The sequence below is a fragment of the Elaeis guineensis genome, chromosome 7, assembly GCF_000442705.2.
Source record: "Elaeis guineensis isolate ETL-2024a chromosome 7, EG11, whole genome shotgun sequence".
NCBI lineage: Eukaryota > Viridiplantae > Streptophyta > Magnoliopsida > Arecales > Arecaceae > Elaeis > Elaeis guineensis.
The window spans coordinates 75,284,556-75,299,005 of NC_025999.2; the positions used below are offsets into that span (position 1 = coordinate 75,284,556).

The window sequence follows — 14,450 nt, forward strand, 5'->3', positions numbered from 1 at the left end:
ATATCGCCGAGCACATCGGTATGACTTGTTCGATTGTGATTCCACGTTTGCTACTTCATTGTAATTATATCTACATGCATTAAAAAATGAGCATAAAAATTCTTCCAATTCATCTTTGTCTATATGATCATATCCCCACGCAAAATAAAGATTAGCCATTAGGAAAGAGTATAGAGGGGATGAAGAGCAATGGTGGGAAAGACTTAAAGGAGAGAAGGAGGGACATAGTTGGCCGGGTGGTAGCCCCCAGTGGTCCAAAATCATTTGGCTCTATGACAATAGACCAGTCGAGGATGCGGAGGAGATGAGATGGGAAAATAATAGTGGAATGGAGGATTTTGAGGTTGAGAGAAACTTGGGTCGACCACCAACCAAGTGGTGGAGTCCGACAAGAATGCCGATGATGCAAGCAATGGCATGGAGAAAGGCCGAGGGCTGGAGAGAGAGATGAAAATACAGTCATTGGCATCAGGATTGAGCATATTTTTGTGAGGATTGAAGTTACCGACAAAAGAGATATAACAATATATAAGATGAATGGCATGCATGATATATAGGGGCATTGAAACAACCTAGAGAAAGGAGATTGTCCTTGGAGGATGTGGGATGAAATAAGATTTATAAAGTAATATGACCAAAAATAATTTAAGGATATATACATCTATATAAAGAGAGAAGCAATGCCAAAAAATAGGTAATCCTTTTTCTCAACAGCACCATTCTGCCATTGGATATAGCAACAATAAAATTGGAATTGAATATCATTTTTTTATATATCATGATATAGATAAATAGGTGTCAAGCATCATCGGCTCGAAGCCTCCTGATCTCTATACGAAGAAAGAAATAATTTCTTGATTAGCTAATTATTATTGTTATCAATATTTTATTTAAATAAAATAAAAAGGGTGTGTATGCTTCCTTGCTTCTGTATAGAAAATGATGAATCAATTTTTTTATTCTACTTTTTAATAAAAAAATTGTCACAGGATCTAAGACTGATGGGTAAATGCTCCTTGCTCAACCAATGAAGGTGGCCACACCAACTTTTTTTTTTTTTCTTTTGTTTAGGATTGACAAGAGGATGGCTGGGCAATCTCTGGAAACCAACCCGGGGTGCGGGTTCTTGCTCTCCCGCTTTCGTCGGGATTGGATGATCCGCAATTCCTAAATATCTTGTGAATACATTTATCAAAACAAAAAATATAATAGAATCTTAAGTAGAATATTCCAAAATTCATAAATTTTTTTCTACAAACTTTTATGCAAGTTCCCTCGTATATAATGGTATGGATTCAGCGTACTGGGATCCCAATTACTATAAATACCATTACCGCGCCGCAAGGGCTGTCGTGCCCGCCATCCTCAATACATATGCATATCTTATAAACGGCTAACCATAAAAGGCTGGAGATGGGTCCACCCCAACCGTCTTTCTGACCTCGTGTGCGGTGACCATGCTCATCCCACTTTCAACGTCTCCCATCCCGCCAGAGCCTTTCGCGCTGCCGTCTTCGGCTGTCCAAGACGTAGGTTTCGCCGCGAGTACAGATCAATAAAATGCTCCCTCCCCCATCCCACCGTTAAAATTTTTTTGAAAATAATAAAAAAACAGAAAACCTAAATTTTTATATTAATTTATTTATTAATTACCCCTTGTGTCATTATATTTCTTAGAGACCCTCCAACTTGAACTCGGAATAAAAAAAAATAATATTCCTCCTGCCTCCGGATCTTTCTTGGCTTCTCTAGTCGATCCCAAGGGATTTCATTTTTCCTCTCTATAAAAACTACTAAAATTATTCGTTCAAGGGTTTGGGTTTGGGAAGGGATCGGCGGGAGGATGAAGTCCATCCTGCGTCGGCTTTTGCTTTTCTTCTTGGTCTTGTCGCCGGTCCTCGTCGGCTACGCTGCGGCCGGCGGCGGAGTCGGCAGCCGGCACGTCTCCGGAGTCCAGCCGTTGTCGAAGATCGCGATCCACCGGGCGTCCCTGGCAATGGATGAGGCAGCGTACGTGAGGGCGTCGCCGGCGCTTCTGGGTCTCCAGGTATGGGCCTTAAAACCTCCTGCGTCAGTAACTTGTTCCGGCGGCGCAAGGTAAGCATGATGGTCGTTGGGTGGTCCTCCGTGAGAACGGGATGCAACCGGACCGTCCATTTTGTGATCGTCCGTCACGATCGCCATCGTTTCTCTTTCCGGCAAGCGTTTCCCGTAGGGTGGGGGAATCCATGGGTGGACGGCGGTTTTATGTTTCCGACGATTCCCCTGTTCATGCCGACGTGGAAGGGTTCGGAAAAGAAATGATATGTGTCACCAAAAAAGTCACCGGTGCGGACGTAAATGCCGATTTCCATGAGCTGGCAGGGTTTGAAGTTGGAACCTTGTCCCGTGCGTGACCTAAAAATTAGCGGCACTTAGTTGCACGAGTCATCCGGGAACTTTTGCAGCGGTTGACTACTTTATTAGTTTCTTTTGGTCTTAGTTTAATTCTGCTTTGGGATTGTAAATATATAAAATAACTATGCTAGAATCATGCTTGCTTTGTATGTAAACTGTTACATGAAAACTTTTTGACAGATTTTTTCTTTTTTTTTTAAAAAAAAATTCCTGAAGTTCTTAGTTCTTTCTCTTGCCTATTTTATATGAATTTTGGTTGGATTCATTGGCTTGGCTTCCAAATGGGAAATGCAGGGAGAGGATACTGAATGGATAAAAGTGGAGCTTCGATGTCCCAATCCAACTCCTGATGATTGGATTGGAGTGTTCTCTCCTGCAAAATTCAAGTAATTCACTAATATCTATCATCCTTTCAGATTAAATAGGTTTGGAATTAATCTAGCAATCATTATGGAAAATGTGATAACTATTTTTATCTTATGAGTAAATAAGAATGTTTGTACATTGGTTTCTCCTATTTCTCAGTGCATCTTCTTGTCCCGCCGAGAGTGGAAATAAGAAAGAGGAAGATCCATTGATATGCTCAGCTCCAATAAAGGTGTATCAAGCTACTAGTGAAACAAATCTTGACATTTATTTGTATGTTTTGGAGTTGCTAATGCTTGCATTGGTGATGATGTTTCAGTATCAATTTGCCAATTATTCAAATCCAAGTTACATGAAGACCGGGGAGGGAACTTTGAGGTTTCGGTTGATCAATCAGCGGGCAGACTTTGCTTTTGCATTATTTAGTGGTGGCCTTGCTAATGTGAGATGTTTTACATATGTTATCCTTCCCTATATACAACATACATTTTTTATGCCTGGAGATGTAAACTTTCATTCTTATATTCTTCCTTTCGAACTCAAATAGTTTTCATCTTTTTCTTTCTGGTGATTTAATTGTTTCTTGTGCTCCTAATAGGCTAGTATTACTAGTTGGAGGTGTTGCCCTGTTTACGAAATTCTCCATCATTTGATGATTTCATATGATTTAATTATTCCTAAAATTAATTTCAAATTTGTCTTAAGTAATACCATTTTTGGAGTTTTTTACTTTTGACAACATTTTGTCGCATTAACTAATAAATTGGAGTTTCAGAATTAGATTTGTTGGATTTGCTTCCAAAGACACCTTGAAAAGGGAGCAACAGAGACAAAGCAACACAAATTTTGGTAATTTAAAAATTAAATTCCGCATCCTTAAGAAAGACATGGATGTTTAAAAATAAAGAATTATATTCTAAAATGATATTTTCTGAGAGACTGTCAGTTGCTTTCGAAATGTTTTGGGAAGGAGGAACCTACGATGATAGCAGGGCATATTTTTTAGTTTACAGAATCAAATAAAAAATAACTATGACTTTTAATTAAAAATATAGACAGTTTACTTTTATGAATGCATGTCATAAATTGCTGCAGTGCTGTAGTATGCTGAAAAGAAAGCCTCGTGTCATTTGAGTCATACATACCATAGTTCTTGGTGTGTTATTTTGATTAATCTGAGTTTTATCTCCTGAATTTTCTTTGCCTATTGTTTGATATGTTTTCAATAGTCTCAAAAGTCCACTTCTCTGACCAACTATTTAAAATCTGCGACATTTTGATGAGTTTTTCCTGTACTTCTGCTGAAATATTGACTTTTGCCTGTGAAATTTAGTTCATATCCCAACCCCGTGATTACTGTTGTCGCCACTAGTATATGACTAAATGGGAACTAAATTTGCAGCCCAAACTCATTGCAGTTTCAAATGCAATTTCCTTTGCAAATCCAAAGGCTCCTGTTTATCCACGACTTGCACAAGGAAAATCTTGGAATGAGGTAAGCTGATCAAGTTTGGTTAAGCCTTTGATTAGTCTTCCTTGTTACATTTACTATCTAATTTCTTTTTGTCTTTTGCTGGACTATTACATGTTAAAGAGAATCTTTTATAGCAGTTGATTGTAGTTTTATTCTTTGTATGTCTTGCTATATGTCACGTGTAGCACCTACTAATGGCTTCAAAAGAATGGAAGTGCAGACTTAGATATTGTGTTACATAAGCTGACCCAAGGAAAAAGAGAAAAGAACCAATATTTGATGTGCAAACAGGAATGCTTGGAATAACAAACCAGTCCATAATAAGATGCACCTGACTCAGCTGAACCAGGCAAATCACCACAAAAAATAAGAAAGTAGATATGATAGTCCAGTTCCCAGTTTGTCAGTGTGTGCACTCACTTAGAATAACAAACTAGTTCATAATAGGATGCATCTGACTCAGCTGAACTAGAGCAGATCACCATAAAAAATAGGAAAGTAGATATGATTCTTCGGTTCCCAGTTTGACAGTGTGTGGACTCAATAGAACAAGAGCTGTTCGTGGGCCTGCAAATATCGCAATCTTATATCCTGTCTCCAATTGTAAATAATGAAGAGAAATAGGGACTGATATGGGTCATTATCTTGATGGAATCTGTCAAATGCTCAGTAAATACTTTGCTGTTTATCAGCCTATAGTAACATTTGCTGTTATTAGTATTTAAAGTCTTAATGTTTGAAAATATGTTGCACCAGTCAAGAAGCTTGTTGCTTCTTTGAACAATTAACTGCTTGTTGAACATGATTGCCTTCACAAGTTCTAAGATATCTCTTAGGTTGCATTTGGTGCATCGCCAGGCAAACATGGAAGGTAATGTGGATTACCTTCAAGATAGATTTCCATCATTAAATTGCCAGTAATGTTAATTACTATGTTTGGTAGACGTAAGTTATATTGTAGTAAAATTACTGAAAATCTTGATTGACATGTTTGGTATGCAATCAGATTATCAATAATATAAAATCAAATTTTCAAAATACCTTCAGTAATTTTGCCTTGGTGCTCTTCTTTCTCAATGGTGAGAAGCATTGGGAGTAGTGTGGGTGTGGTGGTGGCACGGAGAAGCGACAGGCCGGAGGGTGTAGGGAACTGCGGGCACCGGAGGGGGGGAGGGGGTGGGCGTGCACGGAGGAGCCACAAGGGGGTGGTGGGGACAAGCGAGGAGGAGACATTGGGGGAGGGGGGAGGGCAAGCACACGCAGAGGAGCTGTGGGGCTGGTAGGGACAAGCGTGGAAGAGCCGGGGGGTGGTGGGGGATGAGGGCGAAGGAGTCGCGGGGGTTTGGTGGGGGACGAGGAGCTGTGGATTCCGAGGATGTGGGGGGGAGTGGGGTCGGACACGCAATGAGGAGCCGTGGGGTTGGTGGGAATGAGCGTAGAGGAGCCATAGTGGGGTGGTGGGGTATGAGGGCGGAGGAGCCGTGAGTTGTAGGGGGAGGTGGAGGAGCCGTAGGTGGGGGGCATGCACGGAGGATCCACGAGTGGGGGGAGGGGAGGGTTGGGCAATGGATTTTGTGTGATTTTTTTAAAAGATAATTTCGTTCAGAATTTTTATTACAACATTGCCAAAGAAGTGATAATCTGGATAGCCACCTCTCTCCAAAACTATCTAAATTGCCTTGTGGGAGGCAATGTAGCTTACCAAGGTAATTTGCATTTCCACCCAAAAAGCATACCAAATGCAGCAATCTGGTGGGTCCACTTTAAATTGTCGGCAAGCTGGATAGATTGCCAGCTACCAAATGCAACCTTAGCATTGCCTCTTGTATGTCAGAAAAATCCCACATATGCTTAGTTCTGCATCATACCGAGACCAAGTTGAGCAGAGTTCTTATCTGCTGCCTCCATATTGATAGCTAAGGTTAAAGTACTCAGAACTAAGCATGAGAAGGATTCTACTTGGGAAGTCTTGGAATTATTCTGACATGCTTACAAACTATTATCATTTGGTGGGTGCTATTAGTTTGATTCGGAGTCCATCTGATTAATTAATCCATAAATTAGTAATAGACTTTGTAATGATGGAAAAGTTTTCTGATAATTTTGTCCACCAACATACTACTTCGAATAGGCCTACAGTTTTTGTAAATTCAGCATTTTTAGAGATGGTTTCATGGGTTTCTCTACAGATGACCGTTACATGGACAAGTGGATATGACATAAATGAGGCACTTCCTTTTGTTGAATGGGACCAAAGGGGGGACCTTTAATGCGATCGCCAGCTGGGACCCTGACATTCAACCACAGAAGCATGTGTGGTATGAAGTTTTGATCCTTTATTGTTAATTAGCAGTTTGATGTCATATACCTTGAAGAGTGGAAATGCTTGATTGAATATTTGTTACAGATGGGATGATTATTTTGACCCCAGTAACTCATGCTGCATGAAAAATCTTGACATCCTCAGCAAAATAAGTTTGGCAAGATTTTACAGTCATAGATTCCTCTAAGTTTCATACACCAGAACCAATTTTCATTAATTCTATTATGATAGCAATCTCACCTAAGAACTTTTTGATAATTAAATGCTTTAAACTAATAAAGAGGGAGGTATTGTTCTCCCATATCCATGGAAAATATTCTGCACTAGTGTGGGACAAGTGTTTACCATGATAACTGTGTGGTAAAATTGGTTTTATTATCATTTGCAGGTGCACCAGCACGTACTGTCGGATGGAGAGATCCGGGTTTTATACACACAAGTTTCTTGAAGGACTTATGGCCAAATGCAGAGTATAAAACTTGAAAACTAATTATCTTGCGACATTTGAGGTTGATATTTGTCAAACATATTTCTTAGCACCGTGACGATGATTCAGGTACACGTACAAGCTTGGTCATCAGTTATTTAATGGATCATATGTTTGGAGCAAGTCTTATTCTTTCCAAGCATCTCCTTATCCAGGACAAAATTCAGTACAGCAAGTCATAATTTTTGGTGACATGGGAAAGGTGCAATTCTTTATCTTTTCTGGTCTAAAAGAAATTTCAGGAACTATTGATAGTTATAGCTATTCATAGCATGATTATAGATCAGATCAAGGTAGATTTTTTTGACCTGTTCGGTTTCAATCATTTTGGCAAACTATTTTTACATCCCGATTAGTTTTAATGACAGGCAGAACGGGATGGGTCTAACGAATATAGCAACTATCAGCCTGGTTCACTGAATACTACAGATACAATTGTTAAAGATTTGGACAACATTGACATTGTTTTCCATATAGGAGATATTGTATACGCTAATGGATATATATCCCAATGGGATCAATTTACATCACAAGTTGAGCCAATTGCTTCAAGGGTGCCGTATATGATTGCAAGGTTTGTTAGTCCCTGAGATGATGTTTAAAACTATGAAGTTGATCACAACAAGTTGGGTGTTTGTCCTGATGAGGATATCCAATGAGAATTTTATTTTGCTTGCAGTGGCAATCATGAACGAGACTGGCATGGGACAGGATCCTTCTATGACACTGATGATTCAGGAGGGGAATGTGGTGTATTGGCTGAAACCATGTTCTTTGTGCCAGCTGAGAACAGAGCCAAGTTTTGGTAAGATGAAAGCCTTCCCCCTTCCCACCTTTATCAGAAGGATTTCTACATCTATCATCGAACTCTTTCAAAAATGAAATTAACCTACGGCTCCCTTTACCTTGGTCCGTTCTATTTTCGAAGTACTATTCTTGTCTTTTATTCTCATTCCAGCTATCGTTTTTGTCTCCAGTTCGGTGGCCTCCTATGACCATTTTTAGTCATTTTAGAAATTTGTAGATGGAGCATGGAGGGATGAATAAAGAATAGGGATCACCTCTAAGGACCTCTTTAGGTAAGCCATTAGGATTGTGCTAGATTTCTTGCTGGATTCGTGGATTCGGCTGCCCATTTAAGCATCTCTCAATCAACCAATCACCTTCAGCCCAGATACTGTGGGAATAAAAAATACACCTCTATGGGTCTTTTCTCTTCCTGCAGCCCAAGGGCTGGGATTTAGACTGGGATTTGGGGAGGCACTTAGAAGGTGCGAGCTAGATGTGCCAGCAGGCCTGATTTTTAAGTAATTCTATAGGAATATCCAAACAGGCCTTAAGATTCTACATCTTCTTCACTCGGAACCAAAAAGAGAAAGAAAAACAAAGGAAGATTTAAGAGTCTATGTTAAATTCTCTACCAATTGATGTAGGATTATCATTAAGAGAACTATTGTTTTCTGATAATGCTATGCTGACAAAGTATAGCATATCATCTTGTAATTATTTTTCAAGACTTTGCTCCATGTGTTTTAGATTTTTATTTCATGTTCTATACTCTGTAAGCAGGTTCTTTTTTTTTGCCTGATGGAAATGTAAGCAGGAAGTTCGTTTAAAAAGAGAATTGATTAAAAGACAGAATGACCCCTTATTGCGGATTGAATCACCCACCTAAAGCACAATGACAACAATCAATTTAGATTAAAAAGGCCTCGTACAAATCAAAGTGTGACTGGCAGTTCATTTCAGGTATTCTACAGACTATGGCATGTTCCGCTTCTGCATAGCAGACACTGAGCATGATTGGAGGGAAGGCTCAGAGCAGTATGAATTTATCGAACACTGCCTGGCCTCGGTAGATAGGCAGAAGCAGCCATGGTTGATATTTGCTGCTCATCGTGTGCTCGGTTATTCATCTGGCTCTTTTTATGCTGCGGAGGGCTCATTTGAAGAGCCCATGGGAAGGGAGAGCCTTCAAAAGCTCTGGCAGAAATATAAAGTGGACATTGCATTCTATGGGCATGTTCACAACTATGAGAGGACCTGTCCAATCTACCAGGTAGGAAGATATTAAATGACAGACTTTTTTGCATTTTCTTCAAGCATAAATCATTAGTGTTTCTAACTCACAGCTAAACCACAAGCACTGATATGCAGAACTATTGTTATTTTAAGGGCATATGGGTGGACAACTTTGTAATTATTTATTGGATTTTCATCTGGGTGTCGGACATTATTCTGATCAGTTGCATGATAAAATGTAAAATCTAGTTTGAAACCACAATGAACATGGTAACTGAACATGTAAACAGAAGTATGTCATACCATTCATTTTTAAAAGTCAAAGCTATTAATATTTGGATATAAGTGTTAACCTTACAATATTTAAGTCTGTTAGTTTTCTCTACCATTAATTCCTATGAAGGCTAGATCCTCCATCACTTCAGGTTCTTCCATATTCTAACATCATGTATCAAAATGTATTCCTGACATTGTTTATTTACTTGGTATCTGCATGCCACTTAAGATACTAAATTAATATGTGGTGACATTATTGAAGGACAATGTGATTTGTTTCCAAACTGTACTCCAGCATTCTGAAAATAAGGCAGTATTATGGAGTATTCTCCTTTCTAAATAAGTGCAACTTCAATGTTACAAGAATTCACAGTTTGGAGCGTCTATTTGAGACTTTCAAGAGGTGTAAGAGGAAGAACAAAAACTAAGAATATCAGAATATTATTATATGCACTACGAAGTTCTGTTTAAGCACTAGCTAATGCAAAAATGGAGATGGCAGGAATATTATGTGTTCCTTTTCTCTAGATTGGAAGGTTAATATTCATATCCAATTTGTTTTTCTCCTATTTGCACTACTATTACACCTCATTCATTTTCATTTCCTGTGCATAATATATGTTAATTGCCTTATATTTTTATAGTGTGACATTTCTCTCACCATCTCAACTTCTCTTGACAGAACCAGTGCGTAAATAAAGAAAAATCACATTACTCAGGCACGGTGAATGGAACCATCCATGTTGTTGTTGGTGGTGGTGGCAGCCATTTGTCAGAGTTTGCCAACATTGTGCCGAACTGGAGTCTTTACCGAGACCACGACTATGGGTTTGTTAAACTGACTGCTTTCAATCATTCGTCACTTCTTTTTGAATATAAGAGGAGCAGTGATGGTAAAGTGCATGATTTCTTCACCATCTCAAGAGACTATAAGGATGTCCTCGCCTGCGTGCACGATAGTTGCTCCCCAAAAACATTGGCCTCGTAGTGGATGACCGATAGATGTCTGATAGATATTTTCTAATAAAGGCATGCATGTAGTGTCGATGATGTCTTTTGCTCCTTCACATTTTACGTAACTTTTTTTTTTAAAACAAAAAAGAAAAATCAATGTATGTGAAGGGTCTCATAGCTTAGCTTAAGTATGTATGCTGGACAGAAAGGAATTTTCAACTTGCAAATATTTATCCATCATTTTCTCAACCTCTCTCCCGTCCACATTCCACGCCAAAATAATTGAAGGGGATCAAACTCTACTCCGTTATTCACACTGATCTCAAAGAGCAATTGAAATCATCTAAGGAAAAATATGTCCAAAATAGTTGGGAATAAAGATAAACTCAGAAAGAAATAAAAATTTTGCACATATCAATGTCAACATGGAAAGCTGAATTCAAATTCAAAATTTAATTTGTTAAATTAGTTTCGTGTATGAAAGCTGAGAAATTACTGCCAACAAAATGATTTTATATCCAAGAAAATAGTTAATTCCTTTGGATTCCATTGATTTTATGACCGAAGATGGACCCAAAATCAACTCTTCTAGTAACAAAATCATCTTCTTAAAGCTTTTCCAGTGGCTTAGCATACACTCTCAGAGGTTTCGCCATCAAGAGACTATCCTTCTCCTCCAAGAGGTCAATGTTGGACTCTTCTGGTGGTGCCAGACTCCAATCAAAAGCCTGGAGAAGCCTAGCCAATAGCATAACAGTCATCGCGCTCCCTGGCGGCGCCCCCATGCAAGACCGACGTCCTGTACTGAACGAGATGAACCGGGGTCCGTCTCGAGCGGCCCATCCGTCATATGCCGGTCTGGGTCGAATCTGAGCGGGTCGTTCCAAACCCTTAGGGTTCCGGCCAAGGCCAATCCGGCTCAGCAGAAGTCGGCTTCCTTTGGGGATGAAGTAGCCGGCGACGGTGGTGTCTTCGATTGGCTCATGGGGAGGTTGAAGGGTGAAACCGGGTGGAGCCGGAGGACTTCACGAACACATGCCTTGATGTAAGGTAGTCGTGGGATGTCAGGCTCTTGGACCAGCCGATCCTTGCCGACCACCCGGCCCAACTCGTTCATGGCTTTTCGAAGGAGCTTGGGTTGGTTCAGAAGCTCGGCCAGACCCCATTCAGCAACGTTGGACGGGTTGTCTACAGATGCAAACAACAACTTGTGTGACGATTAGTGACGCTGCATCCAAAAACAAATAGAATTGAGATTTTACAGTTACAAATCAGGCCGAAACAGGCCCCGCAGAAATGCATTAAATGACCAGAACGACGAGTGTGCTTGATTTTTACCTGATTTATTTTTAGTACCAAATTCCTAACAGATAAACCAGAAGTAATTATGATATACTTAAGAGTAAAGTCAGGCACATGACAGAATTTGTTAGCGATCAGTATTATTGCATGAATTTTACATGATTTATTTTTAGTATCAAAGCTTTTACACATAAACTAGAAGTAATTATGGCCCAGCCAATTCTAAAATTAGCTTAGGGCTAAGAATGGTATGATAATATCTAATATTGATAGAAAATTAAGGATCTAACTAATATCTGTATCCATACTTATAACCAATAAAAAAAAATAGATATAGATATGGATAGATAAATATCCGATCTATATTCGAATATCTGAATATACTTGTAATCTTATATAATTTTATATAGTACTTATTAATTTTTTATAAAAAAATATATAATCATATAAAAATATTATTATCTTGATTTATCATCTATAGTTATAAAATTTAATTATTTAAGTTATATCAATAATTATATCTATTTTTTCAATATTCAAATTATATTCATATTCGTTTAAAATAAATATAAATATAAATTTTTATATTTTAATAATATTTATATTTATATTTATATTTATTAAATAAAATAAATATAAATATAAATATATTGATATCCGAATCGTTTGATTTCAGTTCTAAATTAGCTGCATGGCAGAATTTGTTAGCAATCAGTTATTTTATGTTGAAAAGCAACGCAAAAGCAAAACAAAAACTGTTGGACCCCTGACCAACAGCACTGTGAGCTGACCGAACCGAAAGCCAGGGGAGTACGGGAGGTTATGGTTGTTTAGCATCTTACCGAGATTTGAGCCTTGATCTCCTCCGCTGTCAACCAAGGATGCTCTTCATTATCCTCCAATGTGATCAGAACATCAGGAAGGTCCTTCACTTCCCTCCGACCTGTGTCTCCTTTCCACCCCTCCACCTCTCCACCTCTCCATCTCTCCTTGACTATAGGATCATGAAACTTACATATCAGACTCATAGCCTTCTTCATCAACTTCTCATGCCCGCCCACGTCCAGCCACCTCAATGATGGCATAAAATCCGGTGCATACAACGGCAAATTAAGATCACCGACAACACCAAGAATACCATCTCCATATTCTCTACCCTCCCCAAAGTGCCTGACTCCAAAAACCGTCCTTCTGACAACATTGCCACTGTAGTACCGTGCCGCGGCTCTGATGTCTACTGCAGCCAAACCCGCGTTGCGTAGGTTGTATACGTACTTAACGACGTGATCGGCCTCCTCATCACGCGCATTTGATTGCCAGCGGAGCCTCGAGGGACTGACGAGCTCGGATGCTACCACTCTCCTCATCTTCTTCCATCGCTCGCCCCACGGAGCAACGCCGACGGAGACGAACCCCCGGCTCAAGCACCAGGAGGACACGGTGAGGGGCCGGGATGCCAAAGTCGCGTCGTGCTTCCTGAGGAACTGGAGGCTGAGATGGGGGGGTGGGGGAGTCGACGACAACTACATGCACACCACCAAGCCAGACGCAGATGATGTCTTGCCTTCTGCGACATCCAGGATCCATCGGAAGGGGGGCTTGTGGCGGAGGATCGTGGGAAGGCAGCCGACGATCGACCAAGGCGCCGAGCCAGGAGGAAGGCGCCACCCTTTGGGAGATGCGGCCTGGTTCCAAGCACGAGGCGTAAAGGGAAGAATGAAAAGGAGGCGATGAAGAGAAAGACGAGGATATGGAGTATAGCGACCAGAGCGATCCATGTTCAATCCACGTAAACATGTTTAGATTTAGGCTAAATGAATTTGAGTCGTAAACAGATTCATTCATTTAATTTATTAATAATTAAATTGAATTTAAATTTTAAATATCTAATATATTTATTATTTAGATCAAGTTGAGTCAGATAACTCATTTAACCTATTTAATCTATTTAATCTATTTCTGACTTATTTAATCCGACCTGTTTAATTCATTAAGATCTGTTTAACATGTTAAAACATATTTAACCTGTTTCTTATCCATTTAACCCAATTGTTTAACCTGTTTAATCTGTTTAATCTATTAACATGTTTAACTTAATTAATCTATTTAATAAATGGGTTAAAGAGATCGGATCGAGTTACCTGTTTAATAACAGGTCGGATTCATGTTTAAATTTTTGATCCATTTAATAAACAGATCAGATTTGGATTGACGATTTATTGATCCGATCCGCATTGATCCGACCCATTTATGATCTGACTCAACCTAATTGCCACCCTAATAGCAACGACGGACGGATTGGATGCAGTCAAGACTAAGTTGAGGAGGGTGAACACCAAGTTGCACCTGCAATAGATCGTTTTGAGTATACGTTGTAGGAGCACCGTGAAAGGCTTTTTGAGACTTTGGCATGAAAAAGTAAAAGGATAGAACAAGGAATGAAATAAAGTATACAATGTTTGATTAATGCGAATCTTAGACACCCATGCATCTCCATAGTTGCCACAGTACTATTTCTAAATAAAAATTTTGAAAATCTTTTTCTAGTATGTTTTATGTAGATCCATCTATTGCACTAGCCCGATTGGACCTGATGAGGGAAAAATTTTCTTAGATTTAGGATGGGCAATGCTAGGAGGTGTTGCCACAAGGCTCCGATAGGATGCTGATATGGCTGGAGCTAGACTCTAGTCGAGATCTGCAACATCGAAGATTATCTACTAAAAAAGTCCACATTCACCGAGGGTGTTCTGGCAGTACCCTCCGATGCCTAAGTTAGCCGGAATCTTTGGAACAGTGGAGAGAAAACATTGCAAGGATGAAGCGAGAGCTCCCATGTATGGTGAGTG

General features: G+C 39.5%; 2 protein-coding genes across 2 annotated transcripts; one reads left to right on the top strand and one right to left on the bottom strand.

The window, feature by feature from the left end:
* The first annotated feature begins 1,708 nt into the window (after window positions 1–1,708).
* LOC140859457 (probable inactive purple acid phosphatase 27) lies at window positions 1,709–10,444 on the top strand. Its single transcript, XM_073261325.1, is given in 13 exon segments — window positions 1,709–2,047; window positions 2,692–2,783; window positions 2,923–2,995; window positions 3,083–3,205; window positions 4,166–4,258; window positions 6,427–6,487; window positions 6,490–6,555; window positions 6,949–7,030; window positions 7,117–7,249; window positions 7,416–7,621; window positions 7,727–7,852; window positions 8,797–9,106; window positions 10,028–10,444. Coding segments are annotated over 13 exon segments (1,875 nt in total). The 5' UTR covers window positions 1,709–1,843; the 3' UTR covers window positions 10,334–10,444.
* Window positions 10,445–10,856: 412 nt separating this feature from the next.
* LOC105048957 (tyrosine N-monooxygenase-like) lies at window positions 10,857–13,379 on the bottom strand. Its single transcript, XM_073260980.1, is given in 6 exon segments — window positions 10,857–11,122; window positions 11,125–11,188; window positions 11,190–11,290; window positions 11,293–11,506; window positions 12,444–13,124; window positions 13,176–13,379. Coding segments are annotated over 6 exon segments (1,479 nt in total). The 3' UTR covers window positions 10,857–10,907.
* Window positions 13,380–14,450: the final 1,071 nt, after the last annotated feature.